Source organism: Cervus canadensis, chromosome 4 (genome assembly GCF_019320065.1).
Source record: "Cervus canadensis isolate Bull #8, Minnesota chromosome 4, ASM1932006v1, whole genome shotgun sequence".
NCBI lineage: Eukaryota > Metazoa > Chordata > Mammalia > Artiodactyla > Cervidae > Cervus > Cervus canadensis.
This window is the reverse complement of record NC_057389.1, coordinates 12,513,434-12,538,242: the sequence shown is the minus strand read 5'-3', so window position 1 is coordinate 12,538,242 and position 24,809 is coordinate 12,513,434. Positions and strand designations below refer to the sequence as shown.

Sequence of the window (24,809 nt, the reverse complement as noted above, 5' to 3'; positions counted from 1 at the left end):
AGAATGTAAACTCAGTCAAAGTAACTTAAATAAGAAATGGATTTGTTTGGAAAGAGATCTAATATTGTCTTACAAAATAAGAGCAATAAATACAGCTGAAGCCCCATCAGATAATGCACTCGGCTGCTCTGGTGTCCCGTTTTTGCTGCTCTCTGCATGTCTGCCTCATTCTTCTGCTCCTTTGAAGGCAACCAGTGTATACCTTTCTAGGTCAAGGGATCAACAAAGACCCACAAGAGTCCCTAAGTCCCTCATAATGAGTTCCCGTGAGAAACCTGATCAGTCCTGCTTAGAATGTCCTGCATCTTTTCTCAGTTAGCTATGGCCAAGGAGTGGCAGGATCATGGTGATGGTTAATTTCATGTGTGAGCTGAGCTAGGCTACCATACTCAGTTGTTTGGTCAGACACCAATCTAGAGGCTGCTGGGAAGGTATTTTTTAGATGGGGTGGTGATGGTGGTTTAGTCGCTAAGTCATGTATGACTCTTGCAACCCCATGGGCTGCAGCCTGCCAGGCTCCTCTGTCCATGGGATTTTCCAGGCAAAAATACCAGAGTGGGGTAACCATCTCCTTCTCCAGGGGATCTTCCTGACCCAGGGAATGAACCTATGTCTCCTGCATTACAGGTGGCTTCTTTACCAACTGGGCCATTGGGGAAGCCACACTTTTAGATGTGATTAACATTTGAATCAATAGACTTTGAGGAAAGCCGATGACCCGCCCTCCACCAACGCCATCATGTGGGTGGGCCTCTTTCAGTCTGCTGTAGGCCTTAAGAGCAAAGACTGAGATTTCAAAAATAAGAATTTCACCTCCAGACTGCAACAGCAAAGTCCAAACTCATTTCCGGGCTGTGGGCCTGCCATAGGAATTTTAGACTTGCCAGCCCCGCAATCACATAAGCCAATGCCTTAAAATAAGCCAATCTCTGAGAGAGAGAGAGAGAGAGATGGGAAAAAAATTTTTTTTTTCCCCTCTGGAGAACCCTGATTAACAATCATAAAGTACAAACTTGGCCATAGGAGTCTCCCCTATGATTGGAGGGCAGGTTTAGAACACAAGATAAAGGCTGAGTGACTCAGCTGTATTATATTTAGGATTACCATACAGTCTCAGATTTATTTGTAACCAGTTATGTTTGCTCAAGTAGAAACTGACCAATAATAATGTTAAAATGGGCCTTCCTTGGAAGCTCAGCTGGTAAAGAATCCACCTGCAATGCAGGAGACCCAGGTTCAGTTCCTGGGTCTGGAAGATCCCCTGGAGAAGGAATAAGCTACCCACTTCAATATTCTTGGGCTGCCATGGTGGCTCAGATGGTATAGAATGCACCCGCAATGCAGGAGACCTGAGTTCAATGCCTGGGTTGGGAAGATCCCTGGAGGAGGGCGTGGCAACACACTCCACTATTCTTGCCTGGAGAAGCCCACGGACAGAGGAGCCTGGTGGGCTACAGTCCATGGGGTCAGAGTTGGACACGACTGAGCGACTAAGCAGTAACAGCAGCGATGTTAAAAATTAGCATGTGTTCTTTACTATTTATTGTGTCATCAGCTCAAATAAATACAATTATTAGTTAGATAATTTAATTTCAGTCTCTAATCAGTGTTGACATCAGTTCAGTTCAGTTCAGTCGCTCAGTCGTGTCCAACTCTTTGTGACCCCATGACATTTTATAGCTAGAAATAAAATGGGAAAAATACTTTGGAACCCTCTGCATTCTTGGAGCAGGGAAGAGGGGACAGTTTCAAAACATATTCTATGTACAAGAAAAGTTCATTGTAATGGAGCAAAAAGGTGAGAAGCCCAAGGAAAGGAATAGGAAGGAATCTGACCTAACTTTCTGACAGCAACTAGTCACTAGTAAACCATTTCCTTGCCCTCTTCCTTTCAGAATGGGAAAAGACTATCTTGAATTCCATACTAAATGTAAAAATACTTATACAGAAGCTAAAATGACTGAAGAAATACAGGTGAGGTGGTGGTTCATTTATAATTAGGGTAAAACTTTCATTAACTAGAGTTCTACTGACCAGAAAATAAGTTACGCAGGAGCTGAGGTGTGGAAAAACGGTGTGAGGAAGGAACGCAGGTTGCTAAATTAAAGAGTCCGGGGTGCTAGACGACACCTGTTCAGTTCAGTTCAGTCGCTCAGTCGTGTCCGACTCTCTGTGACCCCATGGACTGCAGCACACCAGGCCTCCCAGTCCATCACCAAATCCTGGAGTCCACCCAAACTCATGTCCATTGCGTGGGTGATGCCATCCAGCGATCTCATCCTCTGTCGTCCCCTTCTCCTCCTGCCCCCAATCCTTCCCAGCATCAGGGTCTTTTCCAATGAGTCAGTTCTTCACATCAGGTGGCCAAAGTATTGGAGTTTCAGCTTCAGCAGCAGTCCCTCCAATGAATACCCAGGACCGATCTCCTTTAGGATGGACTGGTTGGATCTCCTTGCAGTCCAAGGGACTCTCAAGAGTCTTCTCCAACACCACAGTTCAAAAGCATCAATTCTTCGGCACTCAGCTTTCTTTATAGTCCAACTCTCACATCCATACATGACCACTGGAAAAACCATAGCCTTGACTAGACGGACTTTTGTTGGCAAAGTAATGTCTCTGCTTTTTAATATGCTATCTAGGTTGGTCAAAACTTTCCTTCCAAGGAGTAAGCGTCTTTTAATTTCATGGCTGCAGTCACCATCTGCAGTGATTTTGGAGCCCAAAAAAATAAAGTCAGCCACTGTTTCCACTGTTTCTCCATCTATTTGCCATGAAGTGATGGGACCGGATGCCATGATCTTAGTTTTCTGAATGTTGAGCTTTAAACCAACTTTTTCACTCTCCTCTTTCACTTTCACCAAGAGGCTCTTTAGTTCTTCTTCACTTTCTGCCATAAGGGTGGTGTCATCTGCATATCTGAGGTTATTGATATTTCTCCCAGCGATCTTGATTCCAGCTTGTGCTTCTTCCAGTCCAGCGTTTCTCATGATGTATTCTGCATATAAGTTAAATAAGTAGGGTGACAACATAGAGCCTTGATGTACTCCTTTTCCTATTTGGAACCAGTCTGTTGTTCCATGTATTAGTCAAACACTGGAAACTCATTTGTGAGCTGATCAATACAGCCATACAGCAGAATTTTACAAAGCAGTAAGAAGGAACTGTGGATACATACAACATGAGTTAATCTCAAAAACACTATGTGGAACAGACAAAAGAGACAAAAGTTAGATAAAAGAGAGTGCATACACTGGATGATTTTATTAACTTAAGTATTAAACTCTAGCTGTTTCTTAGTCTCCAACTTGTGTCCAACTCTTTGTAACCCCATGGACTTCAGCATGATAGGCTTCTCTCTCCTCCATCATCTCTCTGAGTTTGCTCAAATTCATGTCCATTGCATCGGTGATGCCATCCAGCCATCTCATCCTTTGTCACCCACTTTTCCTTCTGCCTTCAATCTTTCACAGCATCAGGATCTTTTCCATTAAGTCAGCTCTTTGCATCAGCTGGCCAAAGTATTGGAGCTTCAGCATCAGTCCTTCCAATGAATATCTAGGGTCGACTTCCTTTAGGATTGACTAGCTGGATCTCCTTGCAGTCCAAGGGACTCTGAAGAGTCTTCTCCAGCATCACAGTTTGAGAGCATCAATTCTTCGGCGCTCAGCCTTCTTTATGGTCCAACTCTCACATCTGTACATGACTACTGGGAAAACCATAGCTTTGACTATACAGACCTTTGTCAGTAAAGTGATGTCTCGGTTTTTTGCTATGCTGTGTAGTTTTGTCATAGCTTTCCTTCCAAGGAGCAAGCAACTTTTAATTTCACGGCTGCAGTCACCCTCCACAATGATTTTGGAGCTCAAGAAAATAAAATCTATCACCACTCTCACTTTTTCCAGTCTATTTTTAGTGAAGTGATGGGAGCAGATACCATGATCTTAGTTTTTTGCTTTTTTTTTCTAATCTTAGTTTTTTGAATGTTGAGTTTCAAGCTAGCCTTTTCAGTCTCCTCTTTGACCCTCATCAAGAGGTTCTGTAGTTCCTCTTCACTTTCTGCCATTAGAGTGACATCATCTACATATCTAAGGTTGCTGATATTTCTCCTGGAAATCTTGATTCCAGCTTGTGATTCACCCAGCCTGGCATTTCATATGATGTACTCTGCATGTAAGTTAAATAAGCAGGGTGACAATATTCACCCTTGTCATATTCCTTTCCCAATTTTGAACCAGTCAGTTGTTCCATGTCGGGATCTGACTATTGCTTCTTGAACAACATACAGGTTTCTCAGAGGGCAGATAAGGTGGTCTGGTAGTCCCATCTCTTTAAGAATTTTCCACAGTTTGCTGTGATCCCTACAGTCAAAGATGCAGAAGCAGATGTTTTTCTGGCATTCTCTTGCATTTCTCCAGATAATGTTGCAAATTTGATCTCTGATTCCTCTGCCTTTTCTAAACCCAACTTGCACATCTGGAGTTCTCAGTTCACATACTGTTGAAGCCTCACTTGAAGGATTTTCAGCATAACCTTCCTAGCATGTGAAATGAGCACAATTGTACAGTAGTTTGAGCATTCTTTGGCATTGTCCTTCTTTGGGATTGGAATGAAAACTGACCTTTTCCAGTCTTTTGGCTAATGCTGAGTTTTCCAAATTTGTTGACACATTGAGTGCAGCATCATCTTTTAGGATTTGAAATAGCTCAGCTGGAATTCCATCAGTTCCACTAGCTTTGTTCATAGTAATACTTCCTAAGGCTCACTTGACTTCACATTCCAGGATGTCTTGCTGTAGGTGAGTGACTTTACCATCCTGGTTTTCTGGGTCATTAAGATCTTTTTTGTATAGTTCTGTGTATTCTTGCCACCTCTTCTTAATCTGCTTCTGTTAGATCCTTATCATTTCTGTCCTTTATCATGCCCATCATTGCATGAAAAATATTTCCTTGATATCTCCAATTTTCTTGAAGTGATCTCTAGTCGTTCCCACTCTATTGTTTTCCTCTATTTATTTGTATTGTTCGTTTAAGAAGGCCTTCTTAGCTCTCCTTGCTATTCTCTGGAATTCTGCGTTCAGTTGGGCACGCATGTGTGCTAGGTTCCTTTAGTTGTGTACAACTCTTTGCAACCCTATGAGATGTAGTCCACGAGGCTCCTCTGTCCATGGGGTCCTTCAGACAGGAATACTGGAGTGGGTTGCCATTTCCTCCTCCAGAGGATCTTCCCAACCCAGAAATCAAACCGGCATCTCTTCAGTCTCCTGAATTGGCAGGCAGGTTCTTTACCACTTGGGTAAGCACCACTTGGGAAGCCCTCAGTTGGATTTATCTTTTCCTTTCCCCCTTGCCTTTCACCTCTCTTCTTTCCTTAGCTATTTGTAAAGCCACCTCAGATAACCACTTTGCCTTCTTGCATTTCTTTTTATTTGGGACGGTTTTGATCCTTCCTCCTGTACAATGTTACACACCTCTGTTCATAATTCTTCAGGCACTCTATCTAATCCCTTGAATCTGTTTGTAACCTCCACTGTCTGATCATAAGGGGTTTGATTAGGTCATACCTGAATGGCTTCATGACTTTACCTACTTTCTTCAATGTGAGTCTGCATTTTGCAATATGGAGCTGATGATCTGAGCCACAGTCAACTCCAGGTCATCATTTTGCTGACTGTATAGAACGTATCCATCTTTGACTGCAAAGAACATAATCAATCTGATTTGGTATTGGCCATCAGGTGATGTCCTTGTGTGGAGTCGTCTCATGGGTTGTTGGAAAAGGAGGTTTGCTATGATCAGTGTGTTCATGTGACTAAACTCTTAGCCTTTGCCCTGTTCTATTTATATTCCTAGACCAAACTTTCCTATTATTCCAGGTATCTCTTGACTTCCTACTTCTGCATTCCAGTCTTCTATGATGAAAAGGACTTCTCTTTTTTGGTGTTAGTTCTACGTGTTATAGGTCTTCCTAGAACTAGTCAGCTTCATCTTCTTCAGTATCAGTGGCTGGAGCACAGATTTGGATTACTGTGATGTTGAATGACTTGCCCTGGAAATGAACCAAGATTATTCTGTTGTTTTTGAAGTTGCACACAAGTACTGCTTTTCAGGCTATCTTGTTGACTATGAAGGCTACTCCATTTCTTTTAAGGGATTATTGCGCATAGTAGTAGATACAATGGTCATCTGAATTAAATTCTCCTATTCCTGTCCATTTTAGTTCACTGATTCCTAAAATGTCAGTGTTCAATCTTGCCATCTCTTACTTGACCACATCCAATTTACCTTAATTCATGGACCTAACATTCCAGGTTTCTGTGCGATATTGTTCTTTACAGCATCGGACTTTACTTTCACCACCAGACACATAACTGAGCATTGTGTCTGCTTTGGCCCAGCCACTTCATTTTTGCTGGAGCTATTAGTAATTGCCCCCTGCTCTTTCTCAGTGGCATGTGAAAGTGAAAGTGAAATCGCTCAGTCATGTCCGACTCCTTGTGACCCTGTGGACTGTAGCCCACCAGGCTCCTCTGTCCATGGGATTTTCCAGGCAAGAGTACTGCAGTGGGTTGCCATTTCCTTCTCCAGGGGATCTTCCTGACCCAGGGACTGAACTCAGGTCTCCCGCACTGCAGGCAGACTCTGTACCGTCTTCTTCCAGGGGAGCCCCCTCAGTAGCATACTGGACATCTTCTAACCTCTGGGACTCATCTTCCAGCGTCATATCTTTCTGCCTTTTCATGCTGTTCATGGGGTTGCTGTGGCAAGAATACTGGACTGGTTTGCTGTTCCCTCCTCCAGGGGACTACATTTTGTCAGAACTCTTCACTATGACCCGTCTCTCTTGGGTGGCCCTGCAAGGCATGGCTACATTACTTCATTGAGTTATGCAAGCCCCTTCCCCATGACAATGCTGTGATCCATGAAGGAAAGCAAGGTCACAAAGGTTAAATCCCCCAAACAATGAACACTTAAAAACTGAAATTAAAATAAAACATAATTCAGAAAAATATGAGTTACTAAGGTGTAAATTTAACAATATTGGTCCACTGAAAAACCACAGCACCTGATGAAATTAATACCTAACAAAGGAGATATATAAAGTGTAAATAAATTACAAGTCTAAATTATTGTTAAATGGTCAATATTATCCAAATTGATTATAGATTCAATATAATCTCAATAAAGATCCTAGCAGGCTTCCTGGTAGAAATTGACAAGTTAATCCTAAAATATACATAAAAAAGCAAAGGAATTTAGAATGCCAAATGATTTGACAAAGAACAAAATTTTAGAGTTCATACTATTTGATTTCATGATTTACTATAAAGTCATCAAGGTAGTGTGGTGTTAGCATAGAAATATAAATAGACCAGTATAGGGAATTACTATACTGGTAATTCCAGTACCAGTTTCTGGGTTCAGAAACAGACCCACACATAGAGGACAGTCTTTTTAACAAGTGGTACTAGAAAAATGGGATATACATATTCCAAAAACAAAGAACAAGAAAACTTACCCCCACACACAATTTTGATCCATACTCATACTATAATACATACAAAAATCAACTTGAATCATATTAAAAGTATAATCCTCCTAGAAGAAAACAGAGAAAAATCCTTGTGACCTCGAGTTAGACAAAGATTTCTATACACAATTAATGAACCATTAGAGAAAAAAGGTGGATAAACTGGACTTTATCAGAATTTTTTAAATTCTGCATTTCAAAAGAGATCATTAAGAAAACAAAAACACGAATCATACACTAGGAGGAAACCTTTGCAGCTTATCTAATAGATGACTGGTGTCAACAGTTGTTTTATAAAACTGGAACAAAAATTATGGAACATTTGGAAGTTTCTAAACTGTCATTGGTGAAGAGTTGAAGCAAGTTTTACTATTTTAACATTAGGTATCTACTAGATATCTTTAGAATCCACCTGCCAATGCAGGAGACACAGGTTCTACCCTGGAGTTGGGAACATCCCCTGGAAGAGGAAATGGCAACCCACTCTAGTATCCTTGCCTGGAAAATTCCATAGACACAGGCGCCTGATGGGTTACAGTCCATAAGGTCACAAAGAGTTGGACATGACTGAGTACACACACATTAGATATCTAAGTGGAGATGACTTCATGGGGAGTGGTTAAGTTGAAGATAGTTAGCACAGAAATAGAAAGAGAAGGAAAAACAGTAAAGCTGTTGAGACAGGGAACTGAAGTTCAAAAATTATAGGCTAGAATACCATAGGAATTCCAGAAAGTAAAATCAGCTGGGCAGAGGCAAGACCTGAGCAAATAAGTTAAAAAAAAAAACAGCAACACACCTAGACTTAGCACAGTGAAACTACAACACCAGAGACAAATCTAAGAATTTAAAAGTAAAGCAGATAAAACAAGCAACAAGTGCCAGTCCAACTCCACAGCTCATTCTACAGACTGGAAATCTAACGGCAGCCTACAATGTTAGATTACAGCGCGGTGCACATTTCTGCATGTGAAGTGCTAATATGTGTCATCTATGCAGTCAGTGATCATTTAATAGGCTCATTATAAGCTAGGCAATTCCTTGAGACTGTTTATACCTCTTCAATTTAATATTTAGATCAAAACTCAAATGTACAGTAGAATATGGAATTACCATTAAACATTTCATTCATTTGGGAGTTTGATTTACCAATCCCATTTCAAGTAAAGGTTAGGTAAGTTTTTTTTTTATTTTAACTGAAGGACAGGGTGGCTAATGGCCTTTTACAACAGAAAAATCTGGCACATGAAGCCCCCCTGGAGATCTTGTATAGGGACTTGAAAACAATCTGAAAACTATTTTTAAATTCTACTTTACCAAGTAATCTCATCTTTCATTATTTAACATAAGTATTATTTCCTAAATCTAGGTCTTTCTTTATACGGAATCCAAAGATTATCTGTAGTAAAATCAACCTATTAGGTAGGTGCTAAAATAAAGTAAAAAATTAGCAAAGCATTCTGCAAAATCACTATCAATATATAGCCATTTCCAGGATAAAACATAATTTTAACTTTCTTATAAATGTCTAAAAGTAAATGCCTTAAGAATTTTAACACAGAAATTTTGACATTTTCTCAAGATATTTTTGTTGGTGCACTACTGTCTAGTTGCTTCCTTTTAAATGTGTCCCATCCATCAGTCTTGCATAAAGTGCCACAATAATATGTAATAGTTTGCATTTTTAAATTGAGCCTTGAATGTAAATAATCTGTTTAATAGAAGTGTCTATGTTAATATGCTTAAATATATCAATTCAGAAACTTTAACAGTATAGTCACATTTACTAGTTCATACTGTTTCAGATGAGGCTGGGAAAGTCTACGGAAAAAAATCCTATATTTAAAGATTAGTTGCTTTTTCAAATCCCACCTTAAAAACGTTCAAAGTTATTTATATTCCAACAATCATTTTCTAGTCAGAAACAGTAATGTGGTGCAGACAGAATTCTGCCATCTACCCTTTGTGTATATTCTGGATAAATCTCAAGGAAATGAAATCTGGGTAAACCAACATATAATCTACACAAACCTTCCATTATTTAACCTCAAAGACAGATCTCAAGAGAAATTACATATGTAGTCTACATTTCATGCAGCTTCAAAGGCCCTCACTTTACTAACCCACTCACTCTGAAATTAACAAACAATCATTCACACTCGTTTTTCACAGCTTTCCAGTCTGAAAATTATCTTCTAACATACCCTAAATAAAGAATATTTTCTTTATACGCAGACCATTGCTTTTAATAAGAATCATTTATTGTATATTTTTAAGATGGAGGGTTAATTAGTACAGTACTATGCATAACCTCATTCTTAAAAAATTAAACACAAATGGATAAAAATGGCAAATCAGAATGAGCATGTAAAAAGACAAAAATTAAGCATATTTTTAGAGAATGTTTCCTGTCATACCTATGTACTCATGTTTTTCTCCATTTTGTCTTTAAAAATGTATGGCTTGTTCCCTTTCTACGTAATTGTTGATTCTTACAAATAATGAACATATTTGCCATCAATTAATAAATGTTACATACAGTTGTAGATTTTTCATTCAACTCAGCTGATTAGTTGCCTGAAGTATTCAACTAAACACAGCACTGTTAAGAAAGTTGAGTCCATTCCATTTGTCTCAAAAATGTAGTATTGAGTTATGAAATTTTCACAATAGGATATAATGCGAATGTCCCAGCTACAAAGTGATGAATGGAAATGTCAACCCTGATCTGTTAGCTGTATTAATATTATGACTTTAATAAGCATTACAATTTTTTTTATTAAATGTTATATTGTGGAATAAAGTAATCACTTATACTAATAGTGGAAAAAATGATAACTCTTACAAAAATGTATACCAGCATTGTTTTATCACTTTTATAAAAATTGAGTTATTCCACAAGTTATCTGACATACCAGGAAATGACATTCAAGATAACTATCTAAACAGGAATCACTGCCGTTAAAAAAGGGTTGGGGGGATATAGAAGCTCTGTTTAGTACACATAGTGTAAATTTTAGACCTAACTGGATAAAAGGAAAATATTAAAAATATATCTATAGACAAATATCTGTACATCACTCCCACAGCTAATGTATAGACACATTTAAGAATACTGTAGGAATATATCAATATACTTATATTTGTCAAAGTTAAGGTTCAAATGTGTTATATCACAGCACACATCCAAGAGTGTATGCCACAAGATTAAAAAATTCCCACTGAATATAACAAAATAAAAAAAAATCTGTAAATAAATATAAGGCATTCTAAAATAATATCTGCAAAAATCAAGAGTCCAGCAAAGATTTCTATTATCTAAATTTTACTTCATATATTCATATATTCTTCAAAATAGATTTTTAATTGTAGTGCCACAAATTAACAATGTTCAACTGCTTACCAAAATACTCTTTTCTGGAAACTAAATGTTACTACTTAAAAAAAAAAAAAAGTTAGGTGCTTGAGGGAATAAGAATGCAGCAGAAAATTACAGGAGCCCACATATCCTTTTTCTTAAATTTAATTTGTCATATATAAGGTTTTTATATACAATCAGTGTGCATTGTAACAGTTTTTATTAAAAGTCAATCAAGTTTATCTAAAATGTTACCTGGCTGCATAGCACATTTGACATTATTGCCCACATGAAAAGGAAAACAAATGGATTTACAATAACTTTTGGCCTTTTGGATTCTGAAAGTGTTCATAGACCTACCCTTTTAAACCAAATGCATCTGAAACAAATGTTTCCAGAGCATGCAGTTTAGATTTTACAGATCATCTCACCATTCTGTTACACAATATTGACTAAAAAAGGGCAAAGGAAAGAAATAACATGTATCTAATAAAACAGTCAATATAAAAAGGACTGTAATGGAAGTAAGTGGCCCCTTTCCCCATTTTTTACATTCTAAACAATGATTCCATCAAGACAAATCATTAAAAAGTGTTATTACACTGATATATATATATATATATATATATATATATTTAAACAATAAGAAGGCCTGAGTTGGTAGGGAAAGGAACAGTCAAAAAAAGCCTGAGAAGGGGAAGGAAGTAAGGAAAGCTCATTTAATTCATTTACAATAATTTACAGTCATTGTGTGTGTGTAAAAAGGCATAATAATAGATCACAAACAGGAAATTCCTGGCTATTTTACAGATATAAGTACAGAATTTAAATATTCAAGCTTGTGATGAAAAGCGGCAAGGTGGTCGCAGTGTACAATGTAAACAAGTAGCTTTGGAAAGTGAATAAAGTCCTTGAGTGTGTTTTCTTTATTAAGAAAAGAACTCTCTTTCATTCCTTCCTGAAACATGATCACAGGTAAGAGTAAAGTTCATATACAAACATAATTTAAATGGACGTCAGTCTAAAATCACTGACTTAAAAACAGTTTTATCCAGCCTACATGGAAGGGCAGTGTTGAGGTCCCTGTAATAGTAAACATTTTCCATTTCTTTAAAAAAGAAAAAAAAATAGTACTACAATATTTGTAGTACAGTGCAGCATAATCCTTAAATATAAAAATATTTTCTCTTCTGTTGGGATAATAGACCTTGCATCCTGGAAAGAAGTAACAATACTGCTACTGACAGAAGATCTGTTTATCTCTTTCAAGTCATGTAAGGCAATCACTGTGTTGGTTTATGATATATGGCTGAAAGAAAAGTCCAGAAAGACAGCATCAGTTCTTGTTATGTCTTCCGACTGCTCCAGGCATGCTCAGGTGTACTTCTGTGTTCAGCTGAGTGCTCAAACGGGGACCTGGAGCCATAAGGAGACCTCTGGTCTAGTGGAGATCGGGGGCCGCTGCTGGGAGCTCTGTGGTCCATCTGCCAATCCGAGTGATACCTGTAATCCCTGGAAGATTTATGGTGTGTATATTCAGAACCTGATCGATGGTCTGAATGTAACCGGTGATCTGAATGAGAACGATGATCAGAATGAGTTCTGTCTTTTAAACTTCCTTCCAAATTTGATCTGTGGTCTCTACTCCTGTGATCATCCAGTTTTCTGTGTTTCTCTCTATCACTGTAATATCTAATAAAAGAGAAATTAGGAATTTTAAATTAGCAATGCTAATGAAATGTTTCCAAATAAATCTTATTAAAAATGAAACAAAAATAATGCATACTTCTAATTGTATACAAATTCAGTGTTTCATCACAAAATTTCCTAAGTGAGTTCATTAAAAATCACTGAAAAATTATCTCTGCATGTCTTTGGAAAAACTATTCCATTCATAAAACTAAAGTGAAACCATACAAAGCACTTCAGATGGCATTTAACTTCACATGGCCATTTAAGAGTGTTTACTACTTTTTCTTCTATGCATCATTTGCATTAATGCATCCTTATTGGAATTAATTAATTAGAATTAAGATAACTATATCCATCTAAAATACCCTTGAAATCAGAGCCTTTTGAGTCTGCAGCAGGTAAAATAAATAAAAATCTCTAAAATAGTCTATGATATATATATTTATGAAAGAGAACTTTTACTGGTTGGTGATGCCTATTAAAAGCTTCCTTTATCTGATTATCTATATAGGAAGATTTGATATATAAATCACAGTGAAATTTACTCCACACATAAATGTGTGGCAGTCTGCTAAAAATCTATGGAAGTTTAATGAAAAGTAATTTCTAAGATGTTTGCCTTTTCAAATAAAATACACCAAACATGACTTAATGGTTTTTTGTTCACAAAAGGTCCTTATTATAAGCAATATAAACTGTTATGCAAGTCTGTGAAATTATAAACATTTACCACTACAAATATGGCTTTTCTTTCTCGCTGTGTCTTTCTAAGTTTATAATGTGGCCGTGCTTCTCAGAAGAAATTTCAGTGAGCACAACTAAAATAAAAACAAACCTTTTAATTTCTTAATTTCTGATCTTTTACTCTTCTGGGTATTTTTATTTGGCTTATTAAATGAAAATATTCCCTTATCAACAGGAGTAAAATGTATTGTTATTATATTCTAGTGTTTACTACTTAAGACTTCAAAATAACAGTAACTGGAGAAAACTTCGTGATTTCAGGACTCTCTTCAGATTGCTTTGATTAAATTTAACCTCAATGAGTTGTTTTCACATAATTATTCAAACAAAAATTAGTTTTTTTTTTAATGCAATGGAACGTAGAATTCACCATCACACTTCAGCCACAGTTCACCAGTCTTTTATTTTACCTCACTATATTTTGAAAAGTATTTTAGCCGATATTCTCCAAACCAACAATGAATCCCATGACTACAGAACTCCCTACACTAAATATTTTCTTACTGTATACTCTGACCTTAAATTTATAATTAAAAACCCATTTTTTCTTATTTAACCTTTATTTTACATCAGACGTGTTTTGATTACCTGAAAACTGAATTGGTCAATAAAGTCAAACACAACAAATAAAGACATCAATATGCAAAATTTTAAAACTGTCAAGTTTACCTGCTGTCTTGCTTGTAGTGATCCCAATCACGATGCTCTTTACCGTTACTAAAAGAAGAATAAGGTCTTTTTCTAGAGTCACCCTTCTTGTGCGAATCTCCCTGATGTCGGTCTTTATGATGGTCATGATACTGAGATACGTGTCTGTCAGATGAGTAACTGTCCCTGCTGCTGTCATCATGATTTGTATTCTCTTTTAATCTTTCCACATCTGTTAGATAAAAGTGCCCAACTTCCGTTAATGACTTAAAAAAATACATGATAAACAAAAGTAATTTAACTGCTAGATTATAAGAACTCCTGTTTCAGCTCCAACCAACAAAAGTGAGAAAGTCAAAGTGTTAGTCACTCACTCCTGTCCAACTCTTTGAGACCCCATGGACTGCGGCCAACCAGACTCCTCTGTCCATGGGATTCTCCAGGCCAGGATACTGGAGTGGGTAGCCATTCCCTTCTCCAGGGGATCTTCCCAACACGGATTGAACCTGAGTCTCCTGTACTGCAGGCGGATTCTTGACTGTCTAGTTCCCAAATACAAGCAGTTCAAGCCCTTAGAAAATAGTTTATAAAAAGCCATACTAAGGCTTATGAATAGGTTTACTTTAATCTGAAATGTGAAGAATCACAATGAAAAATGTAAGGTCCATTTCCTTCTCAGACTATACGTTTATGACTCTTGCACAGAACAATTATTCAATTAATTAGATTAATATAATTAATCTATTAATATTAACTAATCTGTTAATATTCCAAATAATTTTTTAAAAATATGCTCAACAATTCTATAATTTCTAGAAACTGGTACTAGTGATTTATGAAAAGTTAATAAGCTGAAAAGGATTATTAAGATACTACATTTAATATGGGCATATATCATCTAAAACACCTCACCCTCCCAGCAAAAAAAAAAAAGTCAGTTTTCAAACTGACTTTCCAAAACAATTAACAAGACTGACTTACCTGGATTTCTAGTCACTTGAGTATTCAAGTTGCTATTCTGGTCATTATTTTGCTAAAATAAATACACATGTGTAAGAATCTTTTAAGTGGCTTCAAACAATGTTGTAAAACATGAAAAAGAAAATCCTGATACTAAAAGAAGTTCTCCCCTATTAGAATGTATAAATGTAACATGAGCAGATATTTTTTTTTCTTTTCATTTATTTTTATTAGTTGGAGGCTAATTACTTTACAATATTGTAGTGGTTTTTGTCATACATTGACATGAATCAGCCATGGATTTACATGTGTTCCCCATTCCGACCCCCCCCCCCACCACCTCCCTCTCCACCCGATTCCTCTGGGGCTTCCCAGTGCACCAGCCCCAAGCACTTGTCTCATGCATCCAGCCTGGGCTAGTGATCTGTTTCACCCTAGATAATATACATGTTTTGATGCTGTTATTTTTTAAAAGCAGAAACTATGGGTCCCATGACCTCTTTTTTAAAAAACTGAAGTAATTTTAGACTTGAGAGAAAAGCTGCAGAAATAGTACTGAGGGTTCCCACATGCTTTTCACCAGTTTCTCCTAATGTTAATGTTTCTTATAGAAGCACAGTATACTAATCAAACCTAAAAATTTATATTTTAGTATAACACTCTTAACTGAACCACAGACTTTATCCAGATTTCTCGTTTCCCACTGAGGTTCATCTTCTCCAGAATCCAATCTGGGCTCAGGTGCTCCTCCAATCTGGGACAGTTTTTCTTGTCTTCCAAGACCCTGACACTTGATGAGTACTAGACAATTATAGAATATTTCTCAACTGGGGTTTATTTGATATTTTCTCATGGTTTGACGTGTGATTCCTTTTTGCCAAGAATTCCACAAAGTGATATACCTTTTCAGTACACAGTACAGGGGGTTCATGATGTCAATATGTCTTATCACTGGTGACATTAATCTTAACGGCTTGTTTAAGGCGGCGAAGGCAGGTTTCTCCTCTACAAAGCTATGATTTTTCTCTTTGTAATACTGCAAGGAGATCCAACCAGTCCATCCTAAAGGAGATCAGTCCTTGGTGTTCACTGGAAGGACTGACGCTGAAGCTGAAACTCCAATAGTTTGGCCATCTCATGCGAAGAGTTAACTCACTGGAAAAGACCCTGATGCTGGGAGGGATTGGGGGCAGGAGGAGAAGGGGACGACAGAGGATGACATGGCTGGATGGCATCACCGACTTGATGAACATGGGTTTGGGCAGACTCTGGGAGTTGGTGATGGACAGGGAGGCCTGGCGTGCTGTGATTCATAGGGTCACAAAGAGTTGGACACGACTGAGCGACTGAACTGAACTGAACTGAATCAATAAAGATCTTGGAGGAGATACTTTCAGACTATGCTAGTGTCTTGTTTTCTTGCCCACTAATTTTAGCTTTCCTTGGAGGATCTTACCTGCAACAATTTTTACTGTGGTATTAATACTTTAATAGAGATTTTCTATTTCCCTTATTCCTTCTACATTTATTAGCTGAATTCTTATATAAAGAAGAATATCTGTTTTAATAACATAAAGAAAAATGATGCATTTACTTACCTGAGATTCCTGCCGTTTTTTAATAGCATGCTTATATAATTTATGTAATTTTCTTGCATCGAACTCAGTAAACTTAGATACAAAAATCCACAGGTTTCTAGAAGAATAAAAGGCAAATGAGTCTGGTGGAAAATACTTAGTTTTTAACGAAATCCCTTTAGTATACACAGAAACACACACATCTTAGCCCTTTCTGGAACAAAGTCTCAGGATGTTATTTCTAGCATTAAAAAAGAAAAAAAAACCTCCATAAGTGGATAAGATTCCCAATAAAACTAGACAGTGTTAACTTTTACTTCTCTTCTAAATTCCTTCATTTTATAAACTTCAGATTTGAAAAGTAGTAATCAATCCTAATTTGAAACCAAAGAGAAGTAAACTTACAAATCAGGACGGGATTCATATTATGGTTCAGATTAGATATAAAAGGAATAAACTACGTTAGTAGTTCAAGTAAAATATCATCAGAAAACATGGATTAAGTTTGTGAAAGAGAAGTCCTGAATAATGCATTAAAAGGCTACTGTCATTTTATAACTGTGATATAATGTAATGTCATAAGAGTAACGTGACCAGACTCTGTAAGCCCAGGACAGTATTCCATGTTTACGCCTCTCTTCTCATCCCAATGCTGGGATTAGGATTAGTAATTGACCATGGTAGTCCTTCACAAGTTCAGAGGCAGTCTTTGGATTCGTCCCAACACAGCTTCTTCAGAGCCACTGCTAATCAGTGACACGTGAGTTGAAGTCTGTCTGCCATCACTATAATAGTAATAATTTCATATATTTACAATTTTTCTTGACCCTCTAGCTTTCCAGTAGGTACGTTAAAGATTTTGAATCTTGCTTACATAAACAGAGTAAAGAAATTACTAAATAGCCAATGATGAAGGTTTAGTGGACTACCCAACATCAATATCTTTACTGAGTTCAAGCAACAGATTTTAAGGGATTTTTTTTTTTTTTGGCTGTGCTGGATCCTTGTTGCTACGTGGGCTTTTCTCTAGTTACGGTGAATGGGGGCTAGTCTTTAGCTGTGACGTGTGGGCTCCCCGGTGCAGCGGGTTCTCTTGTCGCAGAGCCACGGGCCCTAGGTGTGCAGGCTTTGGCAGCTGTGGCACACAGGCTCCCGAGCTGCGGTTCTCGGGCTCTGGAGCACAGGCTCACCAACTGTGGAGCACGGGCTGAGCTGCACCGAGGCATGCTGGATCTTCCTGGGTCAGGGACTGAACGCATGTCTCCTGCACTGGCAGGTGGATTCTTTACCACTGAGGCACAAGTCCAGATTTATGTGATGTTTTAAAAATAGTAAAACCCTGTGTGTGCGAATAATGACTTCCCAAATGAAAGTCATCTCTCAGTGATACTAACAGAAGAAAGAAAGTCTAAAAAAGCAAAAATCCTTAGCTAGAAAATAACTTTTCTCATTCCTTTATATGGGAGAAATAAAATTATATAACAAAAGCACTTAATTTGGGGATTTCTTAATAGCCAAGACATATTTCTCTCAACTACCAGGCATCAATTGCCCAGGACTACAAAACATACACTGTTACAAAGTCTTGAATGAGATAACTGCATAAAGTACCTAACCTGTAACCATCCTTCAGGTAGGCAGTCAAATGTAGCAGAGAATTTTTAAAATAAACAAATGGGGTAATGAGACTAAGTGACTAGGTAAGGCCAGAAGACAATGTTCCTAATTGTTTTTTCACTAAGATCAAACATCCCCAGCCTTCTGATTTTGAACACAGATATGTGTGAAGAGCTGCTAGCTAGTAAACTACTAAACTGCTAGGTGATAGTAAGTTTTGGAAATCAGAAGACTGTGGGTCATGCAACAGCTATAAAGTCACCCCAGCATGTGCGCACAGAGGCGGATACCTGTGATTCCCACAAGAGCTCTTCCCAGTGTCGCTACGTCAGCTGTGGCCCTCTCAAGTGCTTTCTTTTCTTTCTTAGTCTGTGACGGCTATTTGCTTAACTGCAGTATAAGATGGACCTATTCTTCATCAATATTTGGGTTTATAATTTTACAAAAACTGTAAAAGTGTATTGTAGTTTAAAGAGCAGTCACTCAAACCCTTATATTTAATGTGCATATATATGTGTAATATTCTCAAGATTTGTTTCTCTAGTAATACTTCATATAGCCTGTAAATTTTGGCTACTTAAGTAAAATATGCAGCATATTAACAAGGCTTATCAAGTTATCAAGACTAATATTAGCAGGCTAATTTAAACTAATGGAACATTTTCATAATACACATGCATAATTATTTTGTTAATTTTTCAACATCATGAAAGTTTTCATACATCAAAGATACAAAAGAACTTTACAATGATCACCCATATACTTAACACCTAGATTCTCTTATTAGCATTTTACTCTGCCTACTTTATCCCATATCATTCCATATAGCCATCCCTCTGTCTCTCTAATTTCAGTTTGCATTTCAAAGAAAAAGTATAGGTATTAATGTATCTCCCCCTAAACACTTCATGCATATCAATAAGTAGAGTTAATATTACTTAGTTTTTTTATTTGAAACATTCTTTAGACAGTACTATTCTCTGTAATCAATTATCAATGAAATGAAAGAAAGAAGGAATAGCTAATATCAAGTCATTAAAGCTATCAGATAGTGGTTGGGGAAATCAAATCATTCAACAACTTCAATACTAAATATATTAAAATCTTTGTAATTTATATATTAATTAGCCAAATCCCATTGTTATTCATTATTTGACATTAAACTAAAACAGCTTCTTTTGAAATTAAAATATCAAAAAAAGCAACTGAGAAAAAAATGGGTGGAGAACCTGAGTATTTTTCTAAAGAAGACATACAGATGGCTGACAGGTACATGAAAAGATGCTCAATATCACTAATCATCAAGGAAATGCAAATCAGAGCCAAAACAAGATATATCACTTCACACCTAACAGCTATTATAAAAAAGGAAAAATAAGTGTTGGCCAGGATGTGGAGGAAATGGAACCCTCATGCACTGTTGCTGGGAATATACATTGGTATGGTCACTATGGAAAATAGCATGTAAGTTCCTCAAAAAATTAAAAATAGAACTACCTTATGATCCAACAATTCCACTCCTCTGTACTTCTCTGAAGGAAATGAAAACACTAATTCAGAAAGATATATGCACCACCATGTTCACTGCACCATTATTTTACAAAAGCCAAGACATAGAAGCAACCTAAGTGTCCATCCATAGATGGATGAATGGATAAAGAAGTGGAATTCTCTCGCACACACACACACACAAAGAAATATTACGCAGACCTAAAAAGGAACACAACCTTGCCATTTGGGACAACATGGATGGACCCGGTAGAACATACAACAGAAACAGGCTCACAGAGAACAAACTAGTGGCTGTCAGAGGGCACGTGCACAGATGTCCGAGCGAGACAGGTCAAGGGCATTAAGAAGTACAAACTACCAGTTACAAAATAACACATCACTGGGATGTAACATACAGCACCAGGAAGAGTCAATAGTGTAAAACTCTGTACGGTACGTAATCTATACAACTACCGAATCATGACGTTGTATACCTGAAACTAACAGTGGAAGTCAACTGTACTTTAATAAAGTAAAATGCAAGTTTTGTCTTGTTTAAAAATACATGAAATTAAAATTGTGACTAATGTTATTGGGTTCTATTAATGTATAAAGTACTTGAGTTATTCGTTAAAGATAATGAGTACATTCTAGTTTTCACTTTGTTGTTTATTACAACAAAAAGCTAAAAAGAAACAGCATGTCTTTATGTGCCCCCCTCCCCACAAGTATCAGCATGTCTTTAAATTTTTAAGAATAAAGTGTTAGGGAAATGGTCATCAGAAGATGTTAAAGTGTTCACTATAGGTATGACATTAACCTTGAAATAAAATTTATAAGCAAACTTCAGTTCAGTTCAGTTTGGTCGCCCGGTAGTGTCTGACTCTTTGCGACCCCAAGAACTGCAGCACACCAGGCTTCCCTGTCCATCACAGGGACAAACTTAGAAAATTAAATAATACCCAAGTGAAGTGAAATCCACAGAAGCTGAGAAAATTCAACTAGTCCTTAAATGAATTTATAGACTATCACCATTAAAAGAGTAAAGAGGTAGGGAATTAATAAACTGTGTTTTTGTTAGTAATTTCTCTTTAAAAATACCTTTTCCATAGAAAAAAATCTAGTTGAAATCAGATTCTGGTCCCAATTATATCACCTGCTAAACTGTGTGATCTTGGGCACAACTCCAGACCTGGAACTAGTGCAGCGTGAGTGCCTTGTTAAAGTTCGTGCGCTACCTGCCTCCTTTGCCATCCCCCAGGTCCTGGCCCTACAAGGTTGTTTACCTGAGTCCAGTTTTTTTTCTTCTGTAAAGTGGAACTAATAACTGTTAAGACTTCCTAAACAGAGCATTTTTAGAGCGATCTTAGAACGATGCATAGGAAAGTACAAGTGAAACACATTATTATGCTTATCACTAGATTACAAGTGATTTTTAAATAAAAAACTAGTGTCACATTTCCTCATCAACGACTCATGTTTATATACAAGCCAAAATACTTGTATATAAACATCCATAAGCAAGAAATAAAGCAGGTTATAAAATTACGGTTACTATAAAAATTTGCTTAAAGTCAACTGCTGTATAATCACGGATCAATTCTCCATAACTGCAGGAAAGGTCTTAACCGTTCTTCCTTTCGTAGAATCAGAAACCATAGCTGTGTTCTATGGGGTAGAGTAGGGGTAGGGTCGGGTGATCAGAAGCTCAACCTTTAACACAAGGGACTCTTACCCTTGCTTCTACATTTTCCCCCAATTTTTCTCCAAGACAGCACTGAGTAAAAACTAATTTGCTCTTGAAATATTCCTCAGTTAGGGTCTTTCTGTTCTCCTTTACCATTTAAAGGAATCTGATATAATCAGAGACAGTGGCAGCAGGAATAAATACCAAGGAATATGAAATCAAGGTAGATGAGAGTGGGAGGGAAAAAAAAGGTAAGTTCCCAGCTATGTAGAAAGACGAATAAAACCTTGAAAGTTAAGGGCGAACACAAACGTCTCTTGGCTATTTGGTCTCTCTTCTTTTAGAGGTTTTTTCCTCCCCCTTTCCTAGTAACTAAACCTGAAGTAACCACTTGTATTAGTCAACATGTAATTTCAACAAGATGCTGCACACTTCTAATCTAAAAAGCCAGTAAAATCGATACTCTGCCTTCTTCATAAACTCAAAAATCTAAACTCTAATTACATGAAGGTTTACAAACTGGTATGTAGTACACAAGTATTTTCAGAGAGAAACTAAGCTCCTTTTACACTAAAGGTGGGGAATAATTTTAATGTAATCCTTTAATTAAATTCAGCTTTAAAGATAACTCACTGCATTTCTTTTATTTTCTAATTTTATCTCAAACAATCAAGAATATGTTCAGGAATCAATGACACAGAAAATTTAACTTTGGCTCTTAAATATGAAAAGACAGAGAATGTGGCTGTATTCTCACTTAATCCTGGTATATATAGTTGAACTCCTACTGTATTCCTATCCTGTAGTTCTGTACTTTAGAGGTCACTGTATGAGTAGATAAGAGTTTGAAAAAATGGAATAATTCTCTTTTATGGTATTTAGGAAAGCATTAAGCTCCAGTATATATATTCCAACCATAAATAAACTATTAAACTAGACACTATGAATATAGTACTTGAGAATTATTGCCTCTCATTCCTCATAAAAGGGCTTCCCTGGTAGCTCATGTGGTAAAGAATCTGTATGAAATGCAGAAGACCTGAGTTCTATACCTGGGTCGGGAAGACCCCTGGGAAGGGATAGGCTACCCACTACAGTATTCTTGCCTGCAGAATTCCATGCGCAGAGGAGCCTGGAAGGACACAGTCCATGGGGTTGCAAACAGTCAGACATGAGTGAGCAACTAAGACACACACACTTTTCATAAAAATCTTTCATTTTTCTTCAACAACTGAAAAATATGCAGTCTTAACATTTTGCAGGTGATAATACTGGGGGGCTCATACATAGTGGTAACTGTTCAAGGTCATAAAGTCAAAAATTAGGCAAGTTGCAACTAAGTATGCATGTCGTGTGATGCCAGTCTCGGTGATCATTCCATGTCATGACAGGCACATGGCTTTAGACTCTCCTTACCGTCCACGCAAGGCTTCAGTTTCTTTAGACATGAGCTCAGCCTCACTTATTTACAAAAGCCTAGTGATCATGATCAACTTCCTATGTCCTCTTTCTGAAATGAGTCCTGGTTGAGTTTAAGATGGGGATAAGGATAGTTGTTTTCTTTTTTTTTTAATTTAGTGTAATCATCATGTCTCCTGCAGAAATGTGCAATAAAGTGTTTTGTTTTGATATGCAGCTGCACTGCACATAGCAAAGAAATCAGTAGGTTAGTAAACAGTTGTCAATAACTAGTTTATGCTCATTTTATTGTTTTCCTAGCCTGTCTAGTAGTCTGGCTTAACAGTGACCTGCATTTGGTAATCATTAAGTGATTATTACCACTTACCACATTATAGTATCACTTATCACATCATTTCACAGTTCAGATTTACAATTTTAAGATCAAATGTGTTGCTATTACTTCTAAAATGAAGGGGAAAATAGAGTCTGCATTTTACATTGCTTGAGGAATGTAATAAAAATTGATTTATTTTTACAAGGCTTTATAGTCATATTGAGAAGATGAACTGCTAAATTTATGTAACACACTGGCACACCAACAGTTGAAGATATTACTGAGAATAATTTGGTAAATTGGGAAATTTTTAAGAATAAAATGCAATCTGAATGTTAATGAAACACCTTTCACTATTTATCTAAAGGCAGAGATGCCACCTGTGGTTTATCATTATGCATAATTAAGGATCACTTATTTATAAAACGTTTTAAAGGAAAAAAATGAAAACAATCAGCCTCCCCCGTACACATTCTGTAACCTAAACTTCAGGAGGTAAAAAAGAAACTGAAATACAAGAGATAAACAGTGAAGTGAAATTGCTCACTCATGTCTGACTCTTTGGAATTCTCCAGTCCAGAATACTGGAGTGAGTAGCCTTTCCCTTCTCCAGGGTGTCTTCCTGACCCAGGGATCGAACTCAGGCCTCCCACATTACAGGAGGATTCTTAACCAGCTGAGTCACAAGGGAAGCCCAAGAATACTGAAGTGGGTAGCCTATCCCTTCCCTAGCAGATTTTCCTGACCCAGGAATCGAACCAGGGTCTCCTGCGTTGCAGGCGCATTCTTTACCAGCTGAGCTATCAGGGAAGCCCTAGACACAAGTAAGAGACAAACAGTTACACAATTACAAATTTAACACGTCCTGAAAAATACATCACTTACTTTCTCCACTGCTTGATTTGTTCAGGATTTGTATACTCTTTCAGACATTCTGTGATATGATCTCCGATTTTTATCAAGCACTGTCTAGTATGTTCTAGCTGTTCTCTTTCTGAAAGGCCTCTCTCAGGCCTATCAAGCTGCTTCAGTGCTGCTTTGACCGGCCTCATCCTCTCTTTACACTGAAACAGGAAAAGAAGAGCAGAACTGCGCATTAAAGGCATGGATTCAACACAGAGCCACTTCTTCCACTGACACTTTTACATGAGTAAATCTAACATGAAATGAGTATTAAACCGCACCTCACAGCTCTTAAACGTCAAGAGTTTTCCCCTCAGACTTTATTCAGAAAGCAAGGTTTTCCATTATCATTTAAAAATCAATCTTTGTGTAAGTAAAAGCCTTGGATTTTACTTACTTTTTAAAAAAAAGTTACTTTCTACACTGTAGCACACCATTCTGAACAGTTTTAATGTTAAAAGATAAAATATTTCAGAGTATAACTTAATATTCTATATTGGCTCTAATACAGAATAAAATGTAAAAGAAACTATATAATACACTGGCAAAGCTATAACTTCAATATAGCTACAAGTATAAACTGTCTCCTTCTAATTCCTTAGGACAAAACAAAGCAGCTAATGATGAATTTTGCTGCTCTCTAGTCAGGGACGTCAGGGTGTTTGATAGAAACCAATCTTTTTCCTTGGCCTATATATCACTAGAATGCTAGTAAAAGAACAACATACCAAAATCTGTACCATTCAATAAAGTCCAATTTATGTAATAAAAACTATTAACCTTATACCAAAACCAGACTAAAAATATTGCTAAAAATCAAACTACAGAAAAATTCTATTGTATATAAATGCAAAAACAACTTTAAATTTT

At 37.1% G+C, this 24,809-nt stretch overlaps 1 protein-coding gene across 4 annotated transcripts in view; it reads right to left on the bottom strand.

Annotated features, from left to right (window-relative positions):
• Positions 1-9,766: 9,766 nt before the first annotated feature.
• Positions 9,767-24,809, bottom strand: part of CHD1 (chromodomain helicase DNA binding protein 1) — a 75,986-nt gene continuing 60,943 nt past the window's right edge. For all 4 annotated transcript variants that reach the window (XM_043464577.1, XM_043464578.1, XM_043464576.1 and 1 more), the window contains 5 exons: positions 23,922-24,100; positions 16,528-16,624; positions 14,951-15,002; positions 13,991-14,201; positions 9,767-12,577 (listed from right to left, as the gene is read on the bottom strand). In XM_043464577.1, coding sequence (XP_043320512.1) covers positions 12,232-12,577; positions 13,991-14,201; positions 14,951-15,002; positions 16,528-16,624; positions 23,922-24,100 — 885 coding nt within the window. In that variant the 3' untranslated portion in view covers positions 9,767-12,231. The remainder of the gene's footprint in view (positions 12,578-13,990; positions 14,202-14,950; positions 15,003-16,527; positions 16,625-23,921; positions 24,101-24,809) is intronic.